This window comes from Rattus norvegicus, chromosome 9 (assembly GCF_036323735.1).
Source record: "Rattus norvegicus strain BN/NHsdMcwi chromosome 9, GRCr8, whole genome shotgun sequence".
Classification (NCBI taxonomy): Eukaryota; Metazoa; Chordata; class Mammalia; order Rodentia; family Muridae; genus Rattus; species Rattus norvegicus.
This window is the reverse complement of record NC_086027.1, coordinates 121,176,023-121,203,455: the sequence shown is the minus strand read 5'-3', so window position 1 is coordinate 121,203,455 and position 27,433 is coordinate 121,176,023. Positions and strand designations below refer to the sequence as shown.

At 42.1% G+C, this 27,433-nt stretch overlaps 1 protein-coding gene across 3 annotated transcripts in view; it reads right to left on the bottom strand.

The window, feature by feature from the left end:
- The window catches only part of LOC103693502 (zinc finger protein 431-like), a 48,321-nt gene extending 20,888 nt beyond the window's left edge, over positions 1–27,433 (bottom strand). Inside the window, exon 1 of one of the 3 annotated variants that reach the window (XM_039084918.2) lies at positions 26,904–27,433. In XM_039084918.2, the coding sequence (XP_038940846.1) occupies positions 26,904–26,906 (3 nt within the window). In that variant the 5' untranslated portion in view covers positions 26,907–27,433. Of the gene's footprint in view, positions 1–12,563; positions 13,438–26,903 lie in introns of those variants that run through there. The other 2 variants (XM_039084923.2, XM_039084917.2) reach the window with 2 other exon arrangements.

Genomic DNA, 27,433 nt, shown 5'->3' with positions numbered 1-27,433 from the left:
CAGACCTACCAGGTGAGAAGTAGCTGCAGTTTACCTGAACCCAGATGAAGTCACAAGGCTCAGGGAAATCGCAATGCTAGAGTAGATAGGTTGGGTAAAACCAAATCGTCCACAATGGGAAGGCCCACAAGATATGCCCTTCACGAATCCTAAGAGTCGCAAACTGGTGAGAGGGGCACCACACATTTGAAAAGTGTTGTTCTTGCCCTTTTCTGTGTGCCAGACCTTAGGGTTGGAGATGTTGCTCAATTAGATGAATTAAATTCAATGCTGCTGGGGTTGGGGATTTGGCTTACTGGTAGAGCGCTCCTGGGTTCGGTCCCCAGCTCCAAAAAAGAAAAAAAAAAAAATTCAATGCTGCCACCTGGCCCTAATGTACCAAGGGAGAGGTGGCAGCATTAAATCAACAGAGACAAGGAGATCATAGTTATTATAACAGACAGAGTAGACAAACAACGTTTATAATGACATAGCCTGTAGTGATCAGCACAGGAGAGGTGAAATTTATAATGGCATGACTCGTTCGGACCTTTGGTACTGGCTAATCAGTCATGGTGTTGTCAGGCCTAAAATAGATAAAAAGACTACTACATATCTGTTTTATCTCTATAAGCAGACAAATTCTCAAACAAATGAAAGAGAGGCTACATTGGATCCTGGCAAAAGGCAATCTTGGCCAATGAATCAATTTCCAGACTTGAGTCAGTTTGCAGACCCAGAACCCCTTGAATGAAGGGGTGGCCGGGTTCCCCAGAGGAAGGATCTTGATAAGACACCTAAAAATTTTGCTATAAGCCTCTTTCCAGTTCTTCCCCAGAGAGACCTGTAGCCTTTTACAAGGATAACTGTACACCTGGGAAAGGAAATAATCAGGCTTTCCGAGGTCTATCGGATACTGGTTCTCATCCCAACAGATCCCAAGAAATGCTGTGGCCCTCCAGTTAAAGTAGGGGCTTATGGAGGACAGGGGTTGAATGGAGTTTTGACTGATGCCCGACTCACAGTAGGTCCAGTAGGTGCCTGAACACATCCTGTGGTCATATCCCCAGTTGGAGAATGTATGATTGGGATAGATATACTTAGAAATTGGCATTCATACTCACAGACCATATGAAGTTCAAGAAGAAGGAAGACCAAAATGTGGATGCTTCAGTCCTTCTTAAAAAGGGGAACAAAATACTCACAGGAGGAAATACAGGGACAAAGAGTAGAGCAGGGACTAAAGGAAAGGTCATCCAGAGACTGCCCCACCTGGGGATCCATCCCATATGAAGACACCAAACCCAGTCACTATTGTTGTTGCCAAGAAGTGCTTGCTGACAAGAGCCTGATGTGGATGTCTCTGAGAGGCTCTGCTAAAGCCCTACTGATACATATGAGGATGCCTGCAGCTAACCATTGGACTGAGCATGGGGAACCCAACAGAAGGAGCTGAAGGGGTTTGTAACCCCATAGGAAGGACAACAATATTGACAAAACAGACCTCAGAGTTCTCAGGCACTAAACCACCAACCAAAGTGTACACAAAGAGGGACCCATGGTTCCAGCCACACATATGTAGTAGAGGACTGCATTGTCTGGCATCAATAGGAGGAGAAGCACATTTAGTGGGTCTATTTAGATTCTGGACACAGCACATTCCTCACTTGGGTGTGTTACTCAGGCACATTTACCAAGTGACTAGGAAAGCCACTGGCCTTTTGTGGGGCCTGGAATAGAAGACTCTTCAACAGGTCCAGGCTGCTGTGCAGGCTGCCCTACTACTTGGACCATATGATCCAGCAAACCCTATGGTACTCGAGGTTTTTGTGGTAGATAGAGTTGCCGTTTGGAACCTCTGGCTGGCCTCTGTAGATGGATCACAGAAGATACCTTTGGTATTTTGGAGCAAAGCTATACCATCATCCGCAGACAACAGTTTTCCCTTTGAAAGACAGCTCTAGGCCTGCTATTAGGCCTTAGTAGAAACTGAACATTTGGCAATGGGACACCAAGTTACCATGTGACCTGAACTGCCCATCATGAGCTGGGTGTTATCACAAGGACAGCTTGGAAGTTACCAGGAATTCTGGGGTTGTTGGCTCCTGCATAGCTCCAATGTGAGGTCTGGCTAATGGTGGGACTGGCAGTCAGACAGCTACCACTAACTCTATCAAGCTGTCAGTTCTCATGTCTGTCAGAGTGTCCGCACTGGCTATGTCTCAGTTTCCTACCACTAACATCTATGAGCTGAGACATTGAGCTGAGACATTAAATATTGGAAACCCATACAAACAAGGACTGGTCTATCTACCCTACCTCAACCCATTTCCTCATTGTTCAGAAACACTGAAGTTTCCAGAGTGGAGTCTGTGAGTCTATTCTGGTTCGATGCTACATGCCTACAATAACAGCAATCAAGAGGCTGAGGCAGGAGGACTGCAAGCTTGAGGCTAGGCTGAGGTACGTAGTGATACTCTGTCTCAAAAAATAAAATACAGGAAAAGGTAAGAGGTCCACCTGCCCTCAGAAATTTCCTAAGCCCTCAGTTGGGATCCCAGGAAAAACTAATAAAGAAGGTCCCCCAAATCAAATGGGTAGTGTCTTAGTTGGGGTTTCTCCTGTTGTGAAGAGACACCATGGCCATAGCAACTCTTATAAAAGAATACATTTAGTTAGGGCTGGCTTACAGTTCACAGGTTTAGTCCATTATCATCATGGTGGGAAGCACAGTGGCATGTAGGCAGGCATGGTGCCTGAGAGGTACCTGAGACTTCTACATCTGGATTTGCAGACATCAAGAAGAGAAAAGAAAGGGAGCAACTAGGCCTGGCTTGAGCATCTGAAATCTCAAAGCCCACCCAACAGTGACAAACTTCCTCCAAAAAGGCCACACCTCCTAATAGTGCCATTCCTTAAGAGCCTATGAGGGCCATTTTCATTCAGACTGTCACAGGTAGAAAGAAACTGCACAGCTTCAAACTGTGTATGTGATCATTAGCCACTGTCTAGGTAGGGGAGGTGGAGGGAGGCACGGTGTGAAGAATATGCAGAATGAATGTTTCTGGGAAGCATGACTTCAAGACTAGAAATACTTTCTTAATTAAATAGTTTGCTCAAATGCCCACAAGTCTATTCCTTTGTCCCTATCCTTTAGAATGCAGAGTTGACATTTAATCAAGATTCTAGAGAAAATAAAGCCCCCATACTGCTGTGCTGGACTTGTGGTAGATGCTTCTCTAGCCTATTCTTTTTCTCTTATTCTTTCAACTACAACCTTTAATCGCATCTTCTGAGAAAAGACTTATGCATTTGATTCTTCTGATATCACACAGGCGCAGGCAGGAAGGAGGAAGGGCCATGGTGGCTGGCAGTGGAGAACAGGCATGTTATTGACGACAGGAGTTGTGGGACTTAGTTATTTCTGTTGCTTCTGAGGATGATATTTTAAAGGAAACTCTTCCTCATGACTGAAGGAGATTTTCATACATAAGACATAGACCAGCAGCCGGTGTATCAGTGACATGTCATGGCGTCACTCTGCACATAGGTATAGGGGAGTTACAGATTGTGGATGTGGAGAAGGGACTGTTGGTAGGTAGTGGTCATGAGAATCACAGTCTCTTGTCTCTACCAGGATCTCTATTTCTATTTTTCTTCCACAGCACTGAACGACTCATCCGCACTGTCATTACCTTTGTTAAAGTTTATGTTTTTCCCTGTTGAACTAGTCTAATAGGGTGCAGCATACCTAGAGACATCAATTTTCTAGCGTCACCTAGTGTCCAGGACACCATAAGTAGGACACAACTGGAAGACAGTGCTGAGGGTGCCCCCTGGTGGCTTCTACTGAACCAATCTCATATAATGAGTTGATAAAAGTCTGAGAAAGGTGCTACACTGTGTACAGAGAATTTCCTTTAAATAAATGTTCGTGTGTGATGCTTATTTTATTAGAAACATTTATGACAGTTTTCATAAATAATTGTTATATATTCTATATAAATACATTAAAAATAAAAGATTGAAAGTAAAGATTAAATTTAAAAATGTTTTCATGATTTTTAGTTTTAAAAGAAAAATTTTTTCTGGGTGAGTGAATCTTTGAAGCACACTTCAGTAGCCTATTCCCAATGTGATCAGAAGGGGGACAGATTGCAAGGACAGGATGTGCAAAATTGCTCAACTACATGCATTTTACATGACTGTCCTCCTACACTAAAGGGAATATTCTGATCTGTAGTTTAGGTGCTAATTAAAGCATCTAGTTAACACACCCTCTTCTTCAAATAGGCCATAGAGCCCTTTCTCATCTCAAATAAATTTCACCTACCTTCTTAAGGAGGGGAGACAAAAATTCTTCTCCCAATCTAGGAAGGGTTTTGTATTTTTATTCTTAATACAATTTCCCAATATCACTATATCCATAATTTAGTTAATGTACTTAAATTTAATTTTCTGATAATGAACAAATTTATAGTAGATCAAGATGACTAGATGGGAGAATATGCATCACACTTCAAGCAGTTTTCAAAAGCAGACTGTTAACTGTGAATGTGTGCATCTGAAAGCTGCTCTCCTATTTGCTGATACAAAATTAATTGCTGAGCATACTCCAGAGAAATGACACTTTAAAAAAAAAAAAAAGATTCCTGTCATGTATCTAAGTACACAATACCTATCTTCAGACACACCAGAAGAGGGCATCAGATCTCACTACACATGGTTGTGAGCCACCATGTGGTTGCTGGGATTTGAACTCAGAACCTCTGGAAGACCAGTAAGTGCTCTTAACTACCGAGCCATCTCTCCAGCCCTGAGAAATGACACTTTTTAATGTAATGTTTGCTAGTGCAAATTTCATGAAATGACAGTATAATGTGCTTCCTATGAGTTAGATGGTCAAGAAGCAATACTGAGCAGCCACAACAACATAGTTGACTTAATCTATGCTCAATGCATGTAAAATTTTGTAGAAATAGCACAGAACACAGACACATATTCCTTACACTGTATATCAGCTTAGATGTTTTACAATACTCGATGAAAGGTTGATTCTAAGAAAACACATTGAATTACTAGGAAATGATCTCTGCATGCACATCAAGAACCAGAATTCATTACCTGTTCATCAGACAACATTACCAAAGAGAAGCGTTGCAAGATTTGAGAGACCAATCACAGTTCATGCTTCGCATGATGTAAAAGAACACAGGAGGGAAAGCTTTAAGGGAAACATGTAGGACTTTTCTTTCCCTACCCATCACTAACAGAGCCAAAGGCACTTGTGTATTCTTCCTATGAACCTTTCAACTTCTGAGTATCTTGGAATTAAACATTTTGAAAACTAATAGTCACATAACAGGGATCTCTCTGGAACTGCTTCAAAGTGTCAGCAGCAGATCCCATGTTCTGATGCTCTGTTGAATGGCAAGGAGGTGGACATGGAGGTTGGTCTGGAAAGACTGCCATGTGAATCATAAAGATACTCATCTCTACCCTGTCAAATATGTGTCTGCGTTTAAATAAATACTAGTGTTTAAATAAAATAAACACTGTGAGAAGACAGAAGGAAGCACCTTGGAACCCTCTCTTACAGCTTTTCCTCTCTGGCCAAGAATCATTGAATCTGTTAGAGCATCTCCTGGTGTCCTTGTCTGGCTTGAGAGGGCCTTTAGGAGGCTTTAAGCTCTAGTCCCTCTTGGTCATTTTGGTGCTTCTTATTGTCTCAAGTGAAATAGACTGCTTTAGAACCAATGCCTAGGATTATTCTATATCCGTACAGTAATCTGCTTCCAGGAGCTAACAGAAGTGGAGGCACGGCTGTATTCTCTTAGTATATTCCTCAATATTGTCGTCTCCTTAGCAATTTCCCAGAGATTAGACAGTTAATTTGTAGCTCAGTGTTCCACATACATGGATTTCTGCTTGAAAAACTTAGGCACGACATACACACCTATAACTCAGCCTTCAAGAGGTAGATGTAAGAGGATTTTCAATTCAAGACTACCCTGAGCTACATATGAGATTCTATCTTAATACATCACTGTCCTCATGGGGAATAAAGAAATGGAAAGGAAAGGTAGATATAGAAGGATATAAATGAGACAAAATGAAAGGAGAGTAGAGAAGGAAGAAGAGACTATTTAAAAGATGTTATTTCTGTACCAAACATGCAGAGTCTATCTGCCTGTCACAATTTTCTAATAATTCAAGATGTTTTCTTAGAAGCAACATTGTATTGAATATTGTAAAATATCTAAATTGATTTATGGTGTAAGGAGGGGGTGTCTGGGTCTTATGCTATTACTATACAATTTTACATAGGAGACATGGCCCTTCCTAGATGTAATATTGATGAGGTGACCTGGAATACAAATCCCAAGTATACAGAGAACTGACTGTATGCTGACTGTGACGACACCATATGGAAATTGTCGAGGTGATAATCAGAATCTAAGGGGAGAGTCATTAATACAGACGAGTCTGGGCCATGTGTGGTTAGACAGGGTCAGTGTGAGGGAGATGGCACAGAGTCAAACAGTGATCACCAAGAGCCTTCCCGTCTTGTCTCTTCCATAGCCTGCTCTATGACAAGAGTTGTCCAGAGAGAAAAAGGAGGCAGAATCCAGAATAATAACCTCCATTGCTCTCTGCTTTTTAACTTCTCTCTGAAGATATCTGTTGGGAGGCCACCTACAGGAAGTACATTAAACACCATCTACGATAAACCTGACTGATCTCCCCCATTCTGTGCACACCAAGTGCCCATTACTCACAGGCACAATAGTACTTTTCAAAGGAAGACACAGGGGGCAAGGTGGGATCCACTTCTTCTGTTTGTCATGGGCCAGCCTATTTGTGGTTTGATGAAGCAAGATTTCTTCTTTTCAAAGCAATAAAATATTTTTTGCTGTGTGTTAAGAAGCAGAACTTTTGCTCAGTGTCTTCATTAACTTGAGTTTAGATACGACCACGAATAGAATCCCCATGATGGCACAGTGGCTGTATAAGGACAAGTAGAGAAACCTCATTATCACATCTGCCCTGTCTCACTAGTGATGCCCTCATCATGTTATGATGCAGCAAGAAGGCCCTAATCAGACACTGTTGCTGTGTTCTTTAAACCCCCAGTCTCCACAGTCAAGAGCCCAACAAACCTATTTTCTTTTAAAAAAAAATTGACCAGGCTTTGGCCAGAAAGTGAACTAAGATAGTAGTATCTTTTGTTTTGTTTTCTTGTCAACTTGAGTATAGAAACTTTAAGGGATGTAAATAGAGATTTAAAGAATTTATTTAGGGCCAGTGAGATGTCTCAGTGGGTTGATGATCTGAGTTTTAGCCCCAGAATAGATATAAAGGAAGGAGAGAACTAACTTCTGAACGTTGTCCTCTTGTCTCTACATGTGCACTGTGGCACTCACATGTGTGCAAGTAGGTACATGCACCCACACGAGTCAATAAATATTTTAAAGTTATTTTATTTTGCAATATTTAACTCAAAAATATTAATAAATATATTTATTGATTTAGCTACACGGTATCAAAAGGACATGTAATACTGTATTCATTCAGTAATATTAATTTTTCTACTTCCGTTTCCAGTTTCGTATTAACTTTTCATGTGACTATTCACTATACATATTTTTATAATTTCAACTGTCAATGTTGAGCCTCGTACAAGCATTCCAAAGTACATGGCTTTTGGTTCTGACCCATTGAAGGCTGTGACCATACCAACTAGAAAACAAGTTCAAACCACAGGCTTCCATTGACTGGGAAATGAGTCAAATCATAAGCTTCTCCCTTATGATTCACTAAGAAAGATGTTTTTTCATTGATCCTATCATAACCTTCAGAATTTGAACAATTACCACTTTCATAATTGATGTTTAAAGTCAGTGTACAGTGACTATCAACAGTTCTAACGTCTCGTCCTTATCCTGATTTATTAACCCTTTCTTAAGTGGATTTCCTAGTTTTGGTTTAAAATGATTTCTCAAGTGGCCTCTGTTAGCACCCTAAGCTGACATTATTGAAGGTGTTTCCAGAAAGACCTATTCTCAAAGCTATTTGGTGTCTACTAATGGACTTAGAACAGTTCTTTCTGTTTAGAAACACTGTACCCCGATCTTAAAGAAAAAAAAAACAAAAACAAAAACAAACCTGCATTAAAACTTTGCCCTTGGTAAGCCACTGAGCTGATGTGCAGCAAGGCAGGGCAGAATATGATAGGGGGGAATGGAATTTCCCCTCTGCCCTCTGAAGCTTTGCTGGAATAAAATGATTAAAATAAATTAAATGGGAGAAAAGTGTGTTAATGCACTATTGTCCTTAAGTACAGCCCACCATGATTCAGAAGCTTTGGGCCCTGCTCTTTCTAGGGGAAATGAAATACAGAAAATGTCAGGAAACAGCATGCTGGGGTTTCTCTTGTTGTTGAGCTTTATTGTTTTTTAGAACAAATAGTAAAAATCATTTAGGGAAAGTTGCAGGCTAGAAAACTATACAATAGTTTGAGATAACATGTATTTGCTCTGCAAACTTGGTGGGTAATAAATATCGTGTCCAATCTTTGAGAACCTCCCACCTGAGGCTCTATTACTATATGAGATACAAATCTGACAGAGGCTGAGGTCAGCTAGAGGGACACTGTGCCTGTCTTCTACGTTTTAATGGCTAAATCACAACCTGTATTTTTTTTTTTAAACAGCATCTGTTGTTTGTGATAGTCCTTACTAGGTAATGTGATACAATTTTAAAACATGTGTTCCCTTCTTCAAGAGAAGCAGTTTTGGGGGCTGGGGAGAAGGCTCAGTGGTTAAGAGCACAGACTACCATTGAAGAAGACCAAGGCCTGGTTCCAGGCATCCACATTGGAAAGTCCACAGCTGCTTCTACCTCCAGCTCCAGGGGACCAGACGCTTCTAGTCTCTGAGGGTGCCCTCACACTCCCACACATACTAAAAATAAATATTAAAAAAAAGAAAAAGCTGTTGTCAGCTTGCCTTAATAGTCCATTTTATGTATTTTTGTTTTTAAAAACAGATAAAAAGGTGGGTTGGATATTAGCAATGTTCAGAGGTAGTAAGACCAAGTGAAAAGGGTGTCATTGAAACAATCCAAAATGTTAACTGCTAGAGTTGTCTTAGTCTCAATCTCTCATCATTCCTAATGATGTGTGTGTGGAGGGGGGGGGGATTGTGTTTACCAGTGCACACTTACTGTTGTCCCCTATCCTGCATAGGCTCTCTAATAACACAAACACCAGTGACAGAAATAGTAACTAATGTTTATTTGGTGTCCATTAGGTGACAGGGCCTGCACAGTCTTACACATTTCACCCCTAGTTTTACAGTAATCCCCAATGGTATGTGCTATTTAGTCAGTTTTACAGTTGAAGGTTCTAAGATGCTGTCTAGCACTCCATTGGTGTGGGACTCAGAGCTGGAATCTTTGTCGCTCAATATTGAATGCTAAGTGTTGTGTTGTTTACTACTTATTCTGTCTCGAGGAGGCTCGCCATCCTAGGGGTAATAAACTGATATTTGTTACACAAAACAGTCTAAATATCTAAAGAAGCATTGAGCATATATTCTTATGCCAGCATGAATTTAAACATCTCTCGACAGCCAAAGATGACACAAACATTTAGTGAAGAAAAAAAAATCCTTGCATGTGGCAGGCTGCCACAACTGCAGCCCCGGGGTGAGGTGGGGTGGGGTGTTCACGTAATATGTACCCTAGCCTCAGTGACATACCTTAAAACAAAAAGACATTTGAGGACAAAGGAAGCATCTAATGCTGACTTCTTGTGAAAGTACATGTGGTTAATCAACCAGATAGGCATACAATTTCATTCTGTAAAGTTTTATAAAGGAAAGTAAACTAAGTACTGCCTGGGAGTGAGTGCTGTGCAGAACACTCACGATTCTCTGATTCTGCCTTCTTCTCAGCACCTCACAGCCAACAGCTGCCTCCATTACACCAAGTCACTCAAAGGAGTTTCCTTTGAGATTTCAAGATACCTCAGAAAAGACCTTGGTGGAAGGAACAGGGAGGTGCCTCTGGATAAGAACTGATATGCTGTGCATATTTTGGAGAATTGTTTGTTAACTTGTGGCTTTGCTTTCAATGGCACTGTGGGGCATAAAAATTAGGAAAAACAAACTCGAGACAGCTGTATTAACCAGCAGTCCCCCCAAATCTAACTCTTGGCTTTGCATCTTCACTCCCCCCAGCAGAGACTGTTCGACTCAAGCTTGTGGGTCAAGTACAAGGAACTAGATTCAAGGATCTTTTTCTCCTCCATCCTTGTTTCTCTCCTATCTGGTGTTAGTGGGTGAAATGAGGGTGGGGGGAGGGGAGCTGAGGAGGGGGGTTAAAAGTGGGGAAAAAGAAACCACAAAGTAGCAAAGACCAGCAGAGATCCAGTTAGCTGGGTCTAAAATGCTAAAAGAGAATCTAGCCTAGGTAGATTTTACATTCCATGTATGCTGTCACCCTTAGGTTTATCTTAGGTTCAGGTTCCAGGTTAAGTTTTGAACAATTCAAATATAAACTGGAGGCTACAAGTCTGGCCACTTAGACAGGACATTTACACAGCAAACATTTCCAGGATGTTTAAGTACACCAGTGCCCTAAAACAGTAGATTAGTGACAGTGTCCTAAGTGGAAGGTCTCAGAGGAAGAAAAACATAGGAAAAGGAGAAGGTAGAAAGTATAAAAGCTGGGGGGTGGGGTGCGAGGGTCTTAAACTAAGTAAGCTTAAGAAGAATGTCACCTTGTTTACAGTTTACATGAGGGAAATGGAAAAAAACGGGAGACATCTATGAAGTCAGCAGACAGGTTAAACTACGAAGTTAGCAGAAACATCATATAATGGGACACACTCAGGAAAAGTCTAATCAAACAGTGCTGCACAAGGAACTCAGTGTATTTCAAAAATATTCCTTACCAAGCCCATAGTGGCCTAGGGACCCATAGCCCATATTGTGGCAAGACTTGTATTCTCAGAATCTTAAGCAACCCCTCCCAAATGCGCTGGCCCCAAGCATATTCCTGGTTTTAGTGGAGGTGTTTGATCTCTATACCCAGGGCTCCAGGGAAAGCTCCCAAGGACTAGGCCCTAGATGGTTACTGGCTCTGCCAAGCATGTCCCTGAGTTTCAGAAGGAGCTCAAACACGGGGACCTCAGGAAAAAGAGGGAAAGTGTAGCTTGATCAGACCAGCACTCAATACAACAGTGTTTGTTGTTGTTTTACCTTTTCTAATGGTTGTCACTGAAAGGAGAATTATACGAATTCTAGGTTTGGAGATGCAAAATTAAAAGAATAAACCCCAAAAGGCCACAGACCCAGGGCTAAGCCCTGTAGCCAGGACTAGCAGGCCATAAAGATAAAGAAGCACAGGAAACACTGTCCAGGCAGGACTAGCAAGCCATAAAGATAAGGAAAAGGAATGCAGGAACCAGCCTGCATTAATGGGACTGACTTGTGGGATGTCTGGCAGGAAGACTTCTCCCCCTAGCACACTCAGGGCCATATCTCAACTAGGTGTCCTCAGGCCCCTGTTAAGCCCCTGACTTCTAGCACTTACTCTCTCTGCTTTGTTCTCACTGCTATGTTTGAATGAGCCAATTGTATGTAACCACACCAAAACCCCCTAGCTTTCTCTATATAACCCTCTGACTTTTGAGTTTCGTGGTCAACTCCTCTGTCTCTTCTGAGAGACACGTCTTCGCCCGGAGCTTCGTTATTATTAAACGACCTCTTGCTTTTACATCAAGACTGGTCTCTCGTGTTATCTGGGGTGCGCCATCCTGAGACTAGAGCGAGGGTCTTACAGTCACCAGGAGTCATCTTGCCCATGTGGCGAACAATGCTTTTCTCAAGAAGAAAACTAAACCTTTGTGGCACACCAGGCCTTACTGTTGATTGTGATCCTGTAATGCCCCACTGATCAGCTTCTTAGAGGCCTGCTCTTTGATATGGAGATGGGCCTAGTGGCTGGTTGCTAATCGGGATCTGATGCCATATTTCTGGACAATCCTGGTGAACAAACTTGTGTATCATAGCATCCTAATCTCTAACAGGCCTGGTTAGCTTACTACTTACACGTGTGGTATTTTGCAGGCAGTCCTCTCTCAGCTAAATTCTACTTAGTGTGCCTTGCTATCTCCTAACCTTTAGGAAATCCTTTACCTCATCAATTCTACTCTTATTTTACAGCTTGATATTGGATTGCTACCCAGCACATGAGATGCCTTCCACAACCCCCACAAAATAACTCCAAATGGATCTTACACCTTAATGTTAAATGCTAAGAACAGAACTGTAGAAACTAGGCTTCTGAGTTTGGGATAACGCCAAGGATCTTTCCGTACACAAGCCAAATGCTCTGCACAGTTGCAGGCCCTACAAGGAAGTTATTCAGAAACTGCCGCTGGGTCTAGTGAGTGGCTAAGACCTCACAGGTAGCCGCGGATTCCAACTCAGCCCCGGGAAAGACCCACCACACCAGCTCCCACTGCTCAGTCCCCTGCCCGTCCGCCCGCCCTCCCCCCCCCCCGCCCCTGTGCTCACCATGTCGCAACTTTGGAGCTTGCCTGAACATGCCTCAGAGAATTCAACGGCAGGACAGAGAGCACAGCAGCCAGGACCAGTTAAGACTGCTTAACTACTAAGCGAATCCTACACCTAGGCACCCGGAAAAGCCCGCTTTCCCTTCTGATTGGAAGGTCCAGTGAAGACTCCGAATGGCCAGTACTCTTGAGTGATTGAGGACCTCTGTAAGGGTAGGCGGGGCTGAACGTACAGTGTAGGTACACACTTGCCGGCCCAAGCATCAAGCCTGAAGCCAGACCTTTTCCAGATCTACAGGGATTTGAATTTCACTAGCACTTGTGCCTGTCCTCCAACAGCGTTCTCATCTGTCTCCCCGCCCAGCCCCCGGAAGGACCCACCACACCACCTACCACTGCCCAGCCGCTTGCTCCTCCCTTTCGTGGGCGGTGACCCTGTGCTGACCAGGTCCTCACTTCAACTTGCTCTCAGCTCACAACATTCATTTGTCTCTTTCCCTTCCGCTTCCTGGAATCAAGGTATACAACTTGCATAACCCCTGGTACTCAACGAGCACTGGGGTTATTAATCTGTCCCACAAGTGGAAGGGTGTCCAAGATATTAGCAACTAAAGAGAGATTTGAGGAAACAAGAGTTTTGTTTTGTGGCTTTTGGGATTCAGACCCGACAGTCAGTGGACCTTCATATATTTAACACACCAAAGCTGTCTGGGCCTCCAGGTTCTCCCAGCACTCCTCAGTCCCGACCTGTAACAGGGCGTGTCTGGCATACCCCACCTTGTACCTTGAACTTTACAGTGCAGGGGCCGAGTTTTCCCTTCCCCAGAAGCTCTTCCTAAATAATCCAGAAATTTTGTACTCTTTGTCTTTCTGTTTCTCTGCCTCTCTCTCCCTCCCCCTCCCCTTTCCATCCTTCCCTCTCTTCCCTCCACCTCCCCTCTCACCCCCCCTCCCTGCCTACTGCATTTTTCTCTCCCTGATTGCCTTGCTTGCTTTTTCTCTCTTTGTCCCCACCCCTGCTCATTATCCTCACTCCCCCATATCGACTTTTCTGACCTCTCTGGGACTAGTAAACTCTATCCTTGGGATCAGTGAGCCCACTAGAGAATTGCCCCCAATAAACACTCTCATTTGGCTTGTGTTGAATCCTTCCTACTGGGCTTAGGTAAACTGCAGCTAGTTTTCACTGGTAGGTACTGGAACCCTGGGAGACAAACCTTGTGGAATACTACTGTTAGCCAGCACATCCTCTTCAGTGGGAAGATAAGCACACATTCACACACAGAACTGTTTTAGTAAAGGTTCTCTAGATGAACAGACCTGATAGGATGAATCTCTGCAGATTGAATTTTCACATCGTTAGTCCAACGATGGCTAACGTGGCATGTACAGGGATAGGGAAACCTATACGTGAACATAGCCAGACTCCTTCAGTGAAATCCCAGTGCTTCCTTTCTTGAGGGAAATCATTGCTTTGGAAATGACTTCCTATCCTCTCCTTGCCTGCCACAGGGGGTAAATCTTTCTCATTTCTTCTGTCTTGTCTTACATGATGGCTATTCCTTGTATTCAAAGTGACTACATGTGGAATTAACTAAAACTGAAAAAGTTTAGGTACTGTGGGGGGATTTCTCTTAATTATAGCTTTTGAAATGTGAAAACCCTTCTTTAATCTAGATTTTTTGAGTTGTTAAGATCCACCTTTACTCTAGGCCACAGCTTTTGGTGGCAGCCTACATATATAAAGAATACTGAAGATGGTAGCTCATTCTCTTTGTCTACTTACCTTACCTCTGGCTAGCAAGTTCTTTCTTGCCTTTTCTCCTTTCTTTCTTTGCTTTTCTGGCATTAAAAAGCCTACTTCTTTAAAACTCTGGTATATACTGAAGACAGACAGACATCCAGCCACATGGACTGAACCACACTGGATTCTTCAACTTTCCATTGGTAGACAGCCACTGTTAGTGAGACATTCTAATAAATCCGCTTTCAACATACATACAGAGATTCATTCTATCAGTTCTGTTTATTAACAGAATGTTTAGTTGTTGTTGTAAAAATATAAAAATAAAAAAGGTATTGGTGTCTCTTACCCTGCTGGGTCCGGCACCTCAGTGCCCCAAGATATCCACTAGATATCTTGGTGGAAACACATACCAGCCGCACGCTTTCCTACACTCAAACCCTCACATAAAAGAAGACACAACACAATAATCTTTGACCCAATTGGTAAGATATAATTGCCCTCTTAAACATACAAAGCCCGGTACCATCCATCCCTTAAGAACATTGATAACAACCTGTAAATACACAGAGCAGAATCTTAACATCACCTGCCATGGCTTCTCCCCTCTCGCCTTCTCTCTCCTCCTTTCTCTCCTCCTCTCCTCCTTTTCCTTCAAACTTCTCTCCAGCCCATCCTTCCTTCTCCTCCAATGACAGGCCTCCTTCTACCTGTACCTGCCCCTCACCTGTACTTTACAGATTCAATGGAGAGGTGGTTCTGGTGAAGTCACCTGAGTTCTGAGTCCTTGACTAGGCAGCTGTCCTTGGGGCAGTGGAATTAGCATCAAAATACAGTAACTTCAGGGCAAACCATAACATTTAGTAATATAGCCATGTGTGCATACAAGGTTTTTGTTTTGTTTTTCCACTGTTCCACTGAGGAAGATGTCCAGCTAACAACTGTGCTCCACAGTGTTTGTCCTCTGTTTCCTGCTTTTCTCCCAGGCTTGTCTCAGACCTACCAGGTGAGAAGTAGCTGCAGTTTACCTGAACCCAGATGAAGTCACAAGGCTCAGGGAAATTGCAATGCTAGAGTAGATAGGTTGTGTAAAACCTAATCCTCCACAATGGGAAGGCCCACAAGATATGCCCTTCACGACTCCTATAAGACGCAAACTGATGAGAGAGGCACCACACATTTGAAAAGTGTTGTTCTTGCCCTTTTCTGTGTGCCAGACCTTAGGGTTGGAGATGTTGCTCAATTAGATGAATTAAATTCAATGCTGCTGGGGTTGGGGATTTGGCTTACTGGTAGAGCGCTCCTGGGTTCGGTCCCCAGCTCCAAAAGTGTCCAGGACACCATAAGTAGGACACAACTGGAAGACAGTGCTGAGGGTGCCCCCTGGTGGTTTCTACTGAACCAATCTCATATAATGAGTTGATAAAAGTCTGAGAAAGGTGCTATACTGTGTACAGTGAATTTCCTTTACATAAATGTTCATGTGTGGTGCTTATTTTATTAGAAAAATTTATGACAGTTTTCATAATTAGTTATATATTCTATATAAATACATTAAAAATAAAAGATTGAAAGTAAAGATTAAATTTAAAAATGTTTTCATGATTTTTAGTTTTAAAAGAAAAATTGTTTCTGGGTGAGTGAATCTTTGAAGCACACTTCAGTAGCCTATTCCCAATGTGATCAGAACTCTAGCTGGAGGACAGGATGTGCAAAATTGCTCAACTACATGCATTTTACATGACTGTCCTCCTACACAATAGGGAATATTCTGATCTGTAGTTTAGGTGCTAATTAAAGCATATAGTTAACACACCCTCTTCTTCAAATAGGCCATAGAGCCCTTTCTCATCTCAAATAAATTTCACCTACCTTCTTTTTTTTTTTTAAGTTTATTCATTTATTATATGTAAGTACACTGTAGCTGTCTTCAGATACACCAGAAGACGGCATCATATCCCATTACAGGTGGTTGTGAGCCACCATGTGGTTGCTGGGAATTGAATTCATGACCCCTGAAAGAGCAGTCAGGTGCTCTTAACCGCTGAGCCATCTCTCCAGCCCTCACCTACCTTCTTAAGGAGGGGAGACAAATATTCTTCTCCCTTTTTTGGCAAGGGTTTTGTATTTTTATTCTTTTTTTTTTTTTTTGGTTCCTTTTTTCGGAGCTGGGGACCGATTGTATTTTTATTTTTAATACAATTTCCCAGTATCCATCCATAATTTAGTTAATGTACTTAAATTTAATTTTCTGATAATGAATCAATGTATAGTAGATCAAGATGACTAGATGGGAGAATATGCATCACACTTCACAGGAGTTTTCAAAAGCAGACTCTATTAACTGTGAATATGTGCATCTGAAAGCTGCTCTCCTAATTTGCTGATACAAAATTAATTGCTGAGAATACTCCAGAGAACTGACACTTTAAAAAAAAAAAAGATTCATGTCATGTATCTAAGTACACAATACCTATCTTCAGACACACCAGAAGAGGGCATCAGATCTCACTACACATGGTTGTGGGCCACCATGTGGTTGCTGGGATTTCAACTCAGAATCTCCAGAGAGCAGTCAGTGCTCTTAACCACTGAGCCATCTCTCCAGCCCTGAGAAATGACACTTTTAATTTAATGTTTGCTAGTGCAAATTTCATGAAATGACAGTATAATGTGCTTCCTGTGAGTTAGATGGTCAAGAAGCAATACTGAGCAGCCACAACAACATAGTTGACTTAATCTATGCTCAATGCATGTAAAATTGTGTAGAAATATATAGAACCCAGACACATCTTCCTTACACTGTAAATCAGCTTAGATGTTTTACAATACTCGATAAAATGTTGATTCTAAGAGAACATATTTGAATTACTAGGAAATGATCTCTGCATGCACATCAAGAACCAGAATTCATTACCTGTTCATCAGACAACATTACCAAAGAGAAGCGGTGCAAGACTTGAGAGACCAAGCACAGTTCATGCTTCGCATGATGTAAAAGAACACAGGAGGGAAAGCTTTAAGGGATACCTGTAGGACTTTTCTTTCCCTGCCCATCACTAACATAGCCAAAGGTACTTGTGTATTCTTCCTATGAACCTTTCAACTTCTGAGTATCTTGGAATTAAACATTTTGAAAACTAATAGTCACATAACAGGGATCTCTCTGGAACTGCTTCAAAGTGTCAGCAGCAGATCCCATGTTCTGATGCTCTGTTGAATGGCAAGGAGGTGGACATGGAGGTTGGTCTGGAAAGACTGCCATGTGAATCATAAAGATACTCATCTCTACCCTGTCAAATATGTGTCTGCGTTTAAAAAAATACTAGTGTTTAAATAAAATAAACACTGTGAGAAGCCAGAAGGAAGCACCTTGGAACCCCCTCTTACAGCTTTTCCTCTCTGACCAAGAATCATTGAATCTGTTAGAGCATCTCCTGGAGTCCTTGTCTGGCTTGAGAGGGCATTTATGGTGCTTTAAGCTCTAGTCCCTCTTGGTCATTTTGGTGCTTCTTATTGTCTCAAGTGAAATAGACTGCTTTAGAATTAATGCCTAGGCTTATTCTATATCCCTACAGTAATGTGCTTCCAGGAGCTAACAGAAGTGGAGGCACGGCTGTACCCTCTGAGTATACTCCTCAATATTGTCATCACCTTAGCAATTTCCCAAAGATTAGACAGTTAATTTGTTGCTCAGGGTTCCACATCCATGGATTTCTGCTTGAAAAACTTAGGCACAACACACACACCTATAACTCAGCCTTCAAGAGGTAGATGTAAGAGGATTTTCAGTTCAAGACTACCCTGAGCTACATATGAGATTCTATCTTAATACATCACTGTCCTCATGGGGAATAAAGAAATGGAAAGGAAAAGTAGATATAGAAGGATATAAATGAGACAAAATGAAAGGAGAGTAGAGAAGGAAGAAGAGACTATTTAAAAGATGTTATTTCTATACCAAACACGCAGAGTGTATCTGCCTGTCACAATTTCCTAATAATTCAAGATGTTTTCTTAGAAGCAACATTGTATTGAATATTGTAAAATATCTAAATTGATTTATGGTGTAAGGAGGGGGTGTCTGGGTCTTATGCTATTACTACACAATTTTACATAGGAGACCTGGCCCTTCCTAGATGTAATATTGATGAGGTGACCTGGAATACAAATCCCAAGTATACAGAAAACTGACTGCATGCTGACTGTAATGACACCTTCTGGAAATTGTCGAGGTGACAATCAGAATCTAAGGGGAGAGTCATTAATACAGAGGAGTCTGGCCCATGCATGGTTAGACAGGGTCAGTGTGAGGGAGATGGCATGGAGTCAAACAGTGATCACCAAGAGCCTTCCTGTCTTGTCTCTTCCATAGCCTGCTCTATGACAAGAGTTGTCCAGAGAGAAAAAGAAAGCAGAATCCAGAATAATAACCTTCATTGCTCTCTGCTTTTTAACTTCTCTCTGAAGATATCTGTTGGGAGGCCACCTACAGGAAGTACATTAACGACCATCTACCATAAACCTGACTGATCTCCCCCCCTTCTATGCACACCAAGTGCCCATTACTCACAGGCACAATAGTACTTTTCAAAGGAAGACACAGGGGGCAAGGTGGGATCCACTTCTTCTGTTTGTCATGGGCCAGCCTATTTGTGGTTTGATGAAGCAAGATTTCTTCTTTTCAAAGCAATAAAATATTTTTTGCTGTGTGTTAAGAGGCAGAACTTTTGCTCAGTGTCTTCATTACCTTGAGTTTAGATACGACCACGAATAGAATCCCCATGATGGCACAGTGGCTGTATAAGGACAAGTAGAGAAACCTCACTATCACATCTGCCCTGTCTCACTAGTGATGCCCTCATTATGTTATGATGTAGCAAGAAAGCCCTAATCAGACACTGTTGCTGTGTTCTTTAAACCCCCAGTCTCCACAGTCAAGAGCCCAACAAACCTATTTTCTTTTAAAAAAAATTGACCAGGCTTTGGCCAGAAAATGAACAAGGATAGTAGTATCTTTTGTTTTGTTTTCTTGTCAACTTGAGTATAGGAACTTTAAGGGATGTAAATAGAGATTTAAAGAATTTATTTAGGGCCAGTGAGATGTCTCAGTGGGTTGATGATCTGAGTTTTAGCCCCAGAATAGATATGGAGGAAGGAGAGAACTAACTTCTGAACGTTGTCCTCTTGTCTCTACATGTGCACTGTGGCACTCACATGTGTGCAAGTAGGTACATGCACCCACACGAGTCAATAAATATTTTAAAGTTATTTTATGGGCTGGAGAGATGGCTCAGCGGTTAAGAGCACCGACTGCTCTTCTAGAGGCGCTGAGTTCAATTCCCAGCAACCACATGGTGGCTCACAACCATCTGTAAAGAGTTCTGATGCCCTCTTCTGGTGTGTCTGAAGACAGCTACAGTGTACTTATATATAATAAATAAATAAATCTTTAAAAAAAAAGTTATTTTATTTTGCAATATTTAACTCAAAAATATTAATAAATATATTTATTGATTTCTACACTGTATCAAAAGTACATGTAATACTGTTTTTATTCAGTAATATTAATTTTTCTACTTCCGTTTCCAGTTTCGTATTAACTTTTCATGTGACTATTGGCTATACATATTTTTATAATTTCTACTGTCAATGTTGAGCCTCTTACAACCATTCTAAAGTACATGGCTTTTGGTTCTGACCTATTGAAGGCTGTGACTATACCAACTAGAAAACAAGTTCAAACCACAGGCTTCCATTGACTGGGAAATGAGTCAAATCATAAGCTTCTCCCTTATGATTGACTAAGAAAGATGTTTTTTCATTGATCCTATCATAACCTTCAAAATTTGAACAATTACCACTTTCTTAATTGATGTTTAAAGTCGGTGTACAGTGACTATCAACAGTTCTAATGTCTGGTCCTTATCCTGATTTATTAACCCTTTCTTAAGTGGATTTCCTTGTTTTGGTTTAAAATGATTTCTCAAGTGGCCTCTGTTAGCACCCTAAGCTGACATTATTGAAGGTGTTTCCAGAAAGACCTATTCTCAAAGCTATTTGGTGTCTACTAATGGACTTAGAACAGTTCTTTCTGTTTAGAAACACTGTACCCCTGATCTTAAAGAAAAAAAAAAAAAAAAAAACAAACCTGCATTAAAACTTCGCCCTTGGTAAGCCACTGAGCTGATGTGCAGCAGGGCAGGGCAGAATATGATAGGGGGGAATGGAATTTCCCCTCTGCCCTCTGAAGGTTTGCTGGAATAAAATGATTAAAATAAATTAAATGGGAGAAAAGTTTGTTAATGCATTATTGTCCTTAAGCACAGCCCAACATGATTCAGAAGCTTTGGGCCCTGCTCTTTCTAGGGGAAATGAAATACAGAAAATGTCAGGAAACAGCACGCTGGGGTTTTCTCTTGTTGTTGTTGAGCTTTTTTGTTTTTTAGAACAAATAGTAAAAATCATTTAGGGAAAGTTGCAGGCTTGAAAACTATACAATAGTTTGGGATAACATGTATTTGCTCTCCAAACTTGGTGGGTAATAAATATCGTGTCCAATCTTTGAGAACCTGCCACCTGAGTCTCCATTACTATATCTGATGCAAATCTGACAGAGGCTGAGGTCAGTTAGAGGGACACTGGTTGCACTGTGCCTGTCTTCTAGCTCTTAATTGCTAAATCACAACCTGTATTTTTTTTAAACAGCATCTATTGTTTGTGATAGTCTTACTAGGAAATGTGATACAATTTTAAAACATGTGTTCCTTTCTTCAAGAGAAGCATTTTTGGGGCTGAGGAGATAGATGGCTCAGTGGTTAAGAGCACAGACTACCATTGAAGAGGACCAAGGCCTGGTTCCCAGCATCCAGATTGGAAGGTTCACAGCTGCTTCTACCTCCAGCTCCAGGGGACCAGACGCTTCTAGTCTCTGAGGGTGCCTCACACTCCCACACATACTAAAAATAAATATTAAAAAAAAGAAAAAGCGGGATGGAGAGATGGCTCAGCGGTTAAGAGCACCTGACTACTCTTCCAGAGATCCTGAGTTCAATTCCCAGCAACCACATGGTGGCTCACAACCATCTGTAAAGAGTTCTGATGCCCTCTTCTGGTTTATCTGAAGACAGCTACAGTGTACTTATATATAATAAAATGAATAAATCTTTAAAAAAAGAACAGGAAAAGCAGGTGTCAGCTTGCCTTGATAGTCCATTTTATGTAATTTTGTTTTTAAAAACAGATAAAAAGGTGGGTTGGATATTAGCAATGCTCAGGGTTAGCAAGATCAAGTGAAAAGGGTGTCATTGAAACAACCCAAAATGTTAACTGCTAGAGTTGTCTTAGTCTCAATCTCTCATCATTCCTAATGATGTGTGTGTGTGTGGGGGGGGGGGGATCATGTTTACCAGTGCACACTTACTGTTGTCCCCTATCCTGCATAGGCTCTGTAATAACACAAACACCAGTGACACAAATAGTAACTAATGTTTATTTGGTGTCCATTAGGTGACAGGGCCTGCACAATCTTACACTTTTCACCCCTAGTTTTACAGTAATCCCCAATGGTATGTGCTATTTAGTCAGTTTTACAGTTGAAGGTTCTAAGATGCTGTCTAGCACTCCATTGGTGTGGGACTCAGAGCTGGAATCTGTGTCGCTCAATCTTGAATGCTAAGTGTTGTGTTGTTTACTACTTATTCTGTCTCGAGGAGGCTCGCCATCCTAGGTGTAATAAACTGATATTTGTTACACAAAACTTTAGTCTAAATATCTAAAGAAGCATTGAGCATTCTTATACAGGCATGAATTTAAACATCTCTCGACAGCCAAAATTGACACAAACATTTAGTGAAGAAAAAAAAAAATCCTTGCATGTTGCAGGCTGCCACCACTGCAGCTGGGGGATGGGGTGGGGTGGGGTGTTCATGTAACATGTACCCTAGCCTCAGTGACATACCTTAAAAAAAAAAAAGACATTTGAGGACAAAGGAAGCATCTAATGCTGACTTCTTGTGAAAGTACATGTGGTTAATCAACCAGATAGGCATACAATTTCATTCTGTAAAGTTTTATAAAGGAAAGTAAACTAAGTACTGCCTGGGAGTTAGTGCTGGGCAGAGCACTCAGGCTTCTCTATGATTCTGCCTTCTTCTCAGCACCTCACAGCCAACAGCTGCCTCCATTACACCAAGTCATTCAAAGGAGTTTCCTTTGAGATTTCAAGATACCTCAGAAAAGACCTTGGTAGACATTTTAATGTTACTTTATTTTCAAGATACTTTATTTTCCTTTTTACTTCTTCATGCAGTATGACTCTTTGGCAGAGGGCTCTCATGCCATTCAAATAAAGCCCCTTTCTGCATTTTTACAGCATACTCTAATAGCACATTTGCTTCTCATCTACAACAACTCTTGCTACAGAAAGCTTGATATTTCATTTCTCTTCTCCACATAATGTTCTAAATAAACATAAGGGAAAAAACGCTTTGAAGAAGATTCTTTCAGCTAGATTCTCTGCTTTCTGCCCTTCTATAGGAATTTGGCAGGAATTTGACCTTGGACTTGGACTAGGACTTAGGAAGTAGGTTCAGGTAAGAATATTTACATTTGGGCTAGTAACATTCCTTTTCTCTTGTTAAACTGATGAGCCCTTAGAAACAGTGATCACAGGTATTTGTGCCTTGTTTGTTCCTTGACCTAGAATTGACCTTATTATTTGCTTGTACTAAAAATGGTAGAAAAGCAGACAGGGAAAAATAAACCCGCTTCAGCCTCAGCACTGGCTAGAATCATGCTATATATTGTCTAATTTTCTTTTTCCTTTCAATCCTCACTCCCTCCCTTGAGATCCTATTGACTGACTGAGTTGACTTGGTCACCCTTCATTTTCGAGTGCTACCTGCAAAGTTGACAAAATGGTTCAAGCTCTCAGATCCATCAGACAATAACAGTGCATTAAAGGTTAAAATTATATGGGAGAAAGAAACGGGTTGATAATGCTTAAGCTATAATTACATGCTGTTTTATGACAATAAAGCACTGACTGTGAGAGTCTTTACAAGTGCATAATCCTTTATCCACTCCTTTAACCCAAGGCACCCTAGGTCGCCTAGAGGCACCTAGCTGGTCCTCAACAAATGAGCATTGATGTTATTTTCATATTTAGGCAAGTATGAATACAACTGCAATGAACATGAGCATTCTGGTACTTTTTAAAACTAATTTCAAGTGCATGGAAACTATACTGAGAAGACTGCTGGTATCCATAGCAATTCTGTCATTTTTCTGATAACTTAAGTGTTGTTATAAGGAAACGGCTTTATGGTTGCAGGTTGTCTCCAAACACAGAGAAGGCAGTGACGTCACCTAGAGGTGACAGGGACCTGTGCATCTGTTGTCATATATTCCCAGTGTCCTCCTAGTCCATCTCCTACCCTCACCTGCAAGAGGTTATGTGCTGCCCAAATAAAAAGCCAACCCTTCCTGACCTTCACCCCTTCTTTCTCTTTTCCTCCTTTGTGCACCCCCCCACCTCCCAGCACCAATGAAACTGTCTCACGTGGAACCGTACTGGCCAGGTGTGGAGCCATGATTCCAATACAACACTCCATAGAATGGGATTGCTTGAGTGTAGGTATTATGTCCACATGTATCAGAATACATATAATAAATATGCACAACTTTATATCAACTATAAAAACACAGTCTTAACTAGTTTTAGTAGATATCTATGGAAAATCCCAACCTATTGCTATCAGAGTTTACTGCTAAGACACAACCCTGTGTCACATCCAGATTCATTGTCCAATTCTGGACCATGCTTTATTTTCACTTTTTTTTGTTTTCTCATACTTATAAAGATCTTGTCTACGTGACCCTAAGGATGTATTCTGTGTCACTAAAGTGTATCCTAAAGTCCTCTTTCTATGGCTTTGGACATTATTTCATATCAGTTTCAGTTTCGCACACGTACACCTTTTTTCTTCCTTGGCTGTCCCATCCTGCAACAGGATAGTTGGCTCACTCCTGCGGGATGTTGGCCTAGGTCTTGTAGAAAGTTGGGCCCTAGGAGAAAGTCACAATCTGTGAGTCTGGAGGAAATTGGCTCTCAGCAAAATGTCACAGCCCTGGGTCTGTAGGAGTCTATAGGAAGCTGGTTCTTTTGCAAAGGTCTGTATGGAGCTAGCTCCCAGCAAAAGGTCAGGAGCCTCCACTTGGCAAACCTGTTGGAACACCAGATTTGTGTCAGCACTCCTGGAAAGCCTTGTTACTGAGCAATGCTGACCCCCTGATTGGTATCCGCACCTTAGCTAGAACCTTAGGTTTTCTCCACTGAGCTTGTCCTTTAGGTGAGCTTTCCTATGTTCTTTGTCTGTCCTAATTAGCTCAATGTTGGGGTCTCATGCAAGTCGGCTCCCCACACTTGGCTACTTTGTTTGTGCCTTACAACTAACCCTATTCTTTGTATGTACCCAGGCAGTCAAAGTGGGTCAGGGGTTGTAGGCAAATTTATCAGCCTGCTGAGGCATGGAATGATTGGAGGGGCTGACAGTTCTATCAACCTTGGTGGAAGGAACAGGGAGGTGCCTCTGGATAAGAACCGATATTCTGTGCATATTTTGGAGAATTGTTTGTTAACTTGTGGCTTTGCTTTCTATGGCACTGTGGGGCATAAAAATTAGGAAAAACAAACTCGAGTGAGGCAGCTGTATTAACCAGCAGTCCCCCCAAATGTAACTATTGGCTTTGCATCTTCACTCCCCGCAGCGGAGACTGTTCGACTCAAGCTTGTGGGCTGAGTACAAGGAATTAGATTCAAGGATCTTTTTCTCCTCCATCCTTGTTTCTCTCCTATCTGGTGTTAGGGGGTGAAATGGGGGTGGGAGAGGGGGCTGAAGAGGAGGAGGTTTAAGCCTGGAAAAAGAAACCACAAAGTAGCAAAGACCAGCAAAGATCCAGTTAGCTGGGTCTAAAATGCTAAAAGAGGATCTAGCCTAGGTAGATTTTACATTCCATGTATGCTGTCACCCTTAAGTTTGTTTTCGGTTCAGGTTCCAGGTTAAGTTTTGAACAATTTAAATATAAACTGGAGGATACAAGTCTGACCACTTAGATAGGACATTTACACAGCAAACATTCCCGGGATGTTTCTTAAGTACACCAGTGCCCTAAAACAGTAGGTTAGTGACAGTGTCCTAAGTGGAAGGTCTCAGAGGAAGAAAAACATAGGAAAAGGAGAAGGTAGAAAGTATAAAAGCTGGGGGGTGGGGGACGAGGGTCTTAAACTAAGTAAGCTTAAGAAGAATGTCACCTTGTATACAGTTTACATGAGGGAAATGGAAAAAAACAGGAGACATCTATGAAGTCAGCAGAAAGATTAAACTACGAAGTTAGCAGAAACATCATATAATGGGAAACACTCAGGAAAAGTCTAATCAAACAGTGCTGCACAAGGAACTCAGTGTATTTCAAAAATATTCCTTACCAAGCCTATAGTGGCCTTGGGACCCATAACCCATAAGGTGGCAAGACTTGTATTCTCAGAATCTTAAGCAACCCCTCCCAAATGCCCTGGCCCCAAGCATATTCCTGGTTTTAGGGGAGCTGTTTTATCTCTATACCCACGGCCCGAGGGAAAGTTCCCAAGGCCTAGGCCCTAGATGGTTACTGGCTCTGCCAAGCATGTCCCTGAGTCTCAGAAGGAGCTCAAACACTGGGACCTCAGGAAAAGGAGGGAAAGCGTAGCTTGATCAGGCCAGCACTCAATAAAACCGTGTTTGTCATTATTTTACATTTTCTAATGGTTATCACCGGGTGTCATCTTCCCCATGTGGCAGAACTATGCTTTTCTCAAGAAGAAAACTAAAACTTTAGGGCACACCAGGCCTTAAAGTTGACTGTGATCCTGTAATGCCCCACTGATCAGCTTGTTAGAGGCCTGCTCTTTGATATGGAGATGGGCCTAGTGGCTGGTTGCAAATCAGGGTCTGGTGCCATATTTCTGGACAATCCTGGTGAACAAACTTGTGTATCCTAGCATCCTAATCTCTAACAGGCCTGGTTAGCTTACTACTTACACGTGGGGTGTTTTGCAGGCAGTCCTCTCTCAGCTAAAGTCTACTTGGTGTGCCTTGCTATCTCCTAACCTTTAGCAAATCCTTTACATCATCAATTCTACTCTTACATTACAGCTTGATACTGGATTGCTACCCAGCACCTGAGATGTCTTCCACAACCTCCACAAAATAACTCCAAATGGATCTTACACCTTCATGTTAAATGCTAAGAACAGAACTGTAGAAACTAGGCTTCTGAGTTTGGGATCACGCCAAGGATCTTTCCATACACAAGCCAAATGCTCTGCACAGATGCAGCCCCTACAGGGAAGTTATTCAGAAACTGCCGCTAGGTCCAGTGAGTGGCTAAGACCTCAGGGGCAGCCTCGGATTCCAACTCAGCCCTGGGAAAGACCCACCACACCAGCTCCCACTGCTCAGTTCCCCCAACCCCCTACTCTGCCTCCACCCGCCCGCCCGCCCGCCCGCCCTGCCCCCGGGCCTCCTGCCCCTTTGTGTGCAGTGACCCTGTGCTCACCATGTCGCAACTTTGAAGCTTGCCTGAGCATGCCTAACAGAATCCAACCGCAGGACACAGAGCACAGCAGCCAGGACCATTTAAGTAGGCTTAGCTACTAAGCGAATCCTGCAACAAGGTACCCTGGAAAAGGCCGCCTTCTCTTCTGATTGGCAGGTCCAGTGAAGATTCTGATTGGCCAGTAGTTTGAGTGACTTGAGCACCTCCATAAGGTTTAAAATGAGCTGAAGATACAGTGAGGATACACTTTTCTCGGCCTAAGCTTCAAGCCAGGGCCAGACCATTTCAAGATCTACAGGGATTTGCATTTCAGTAGCACTTCTGCCTGTCCTCCAATAGCCTTCTCATCTGTCTCTGCCCAGCCCCAGGAAGGACCCACCACGCCACCTAGCGCTGCTCAGCCGCTTGCTCCTCCCTTTTGTGGGCGGCGACCCTGTGCTCACCCGGTCCTCACTTCAACCTGCACTCAGCTCACAACACTCAGTAAGCTCTTTCCCTTCCGCCTCATGGAATAAAGGTATACAGCTTGC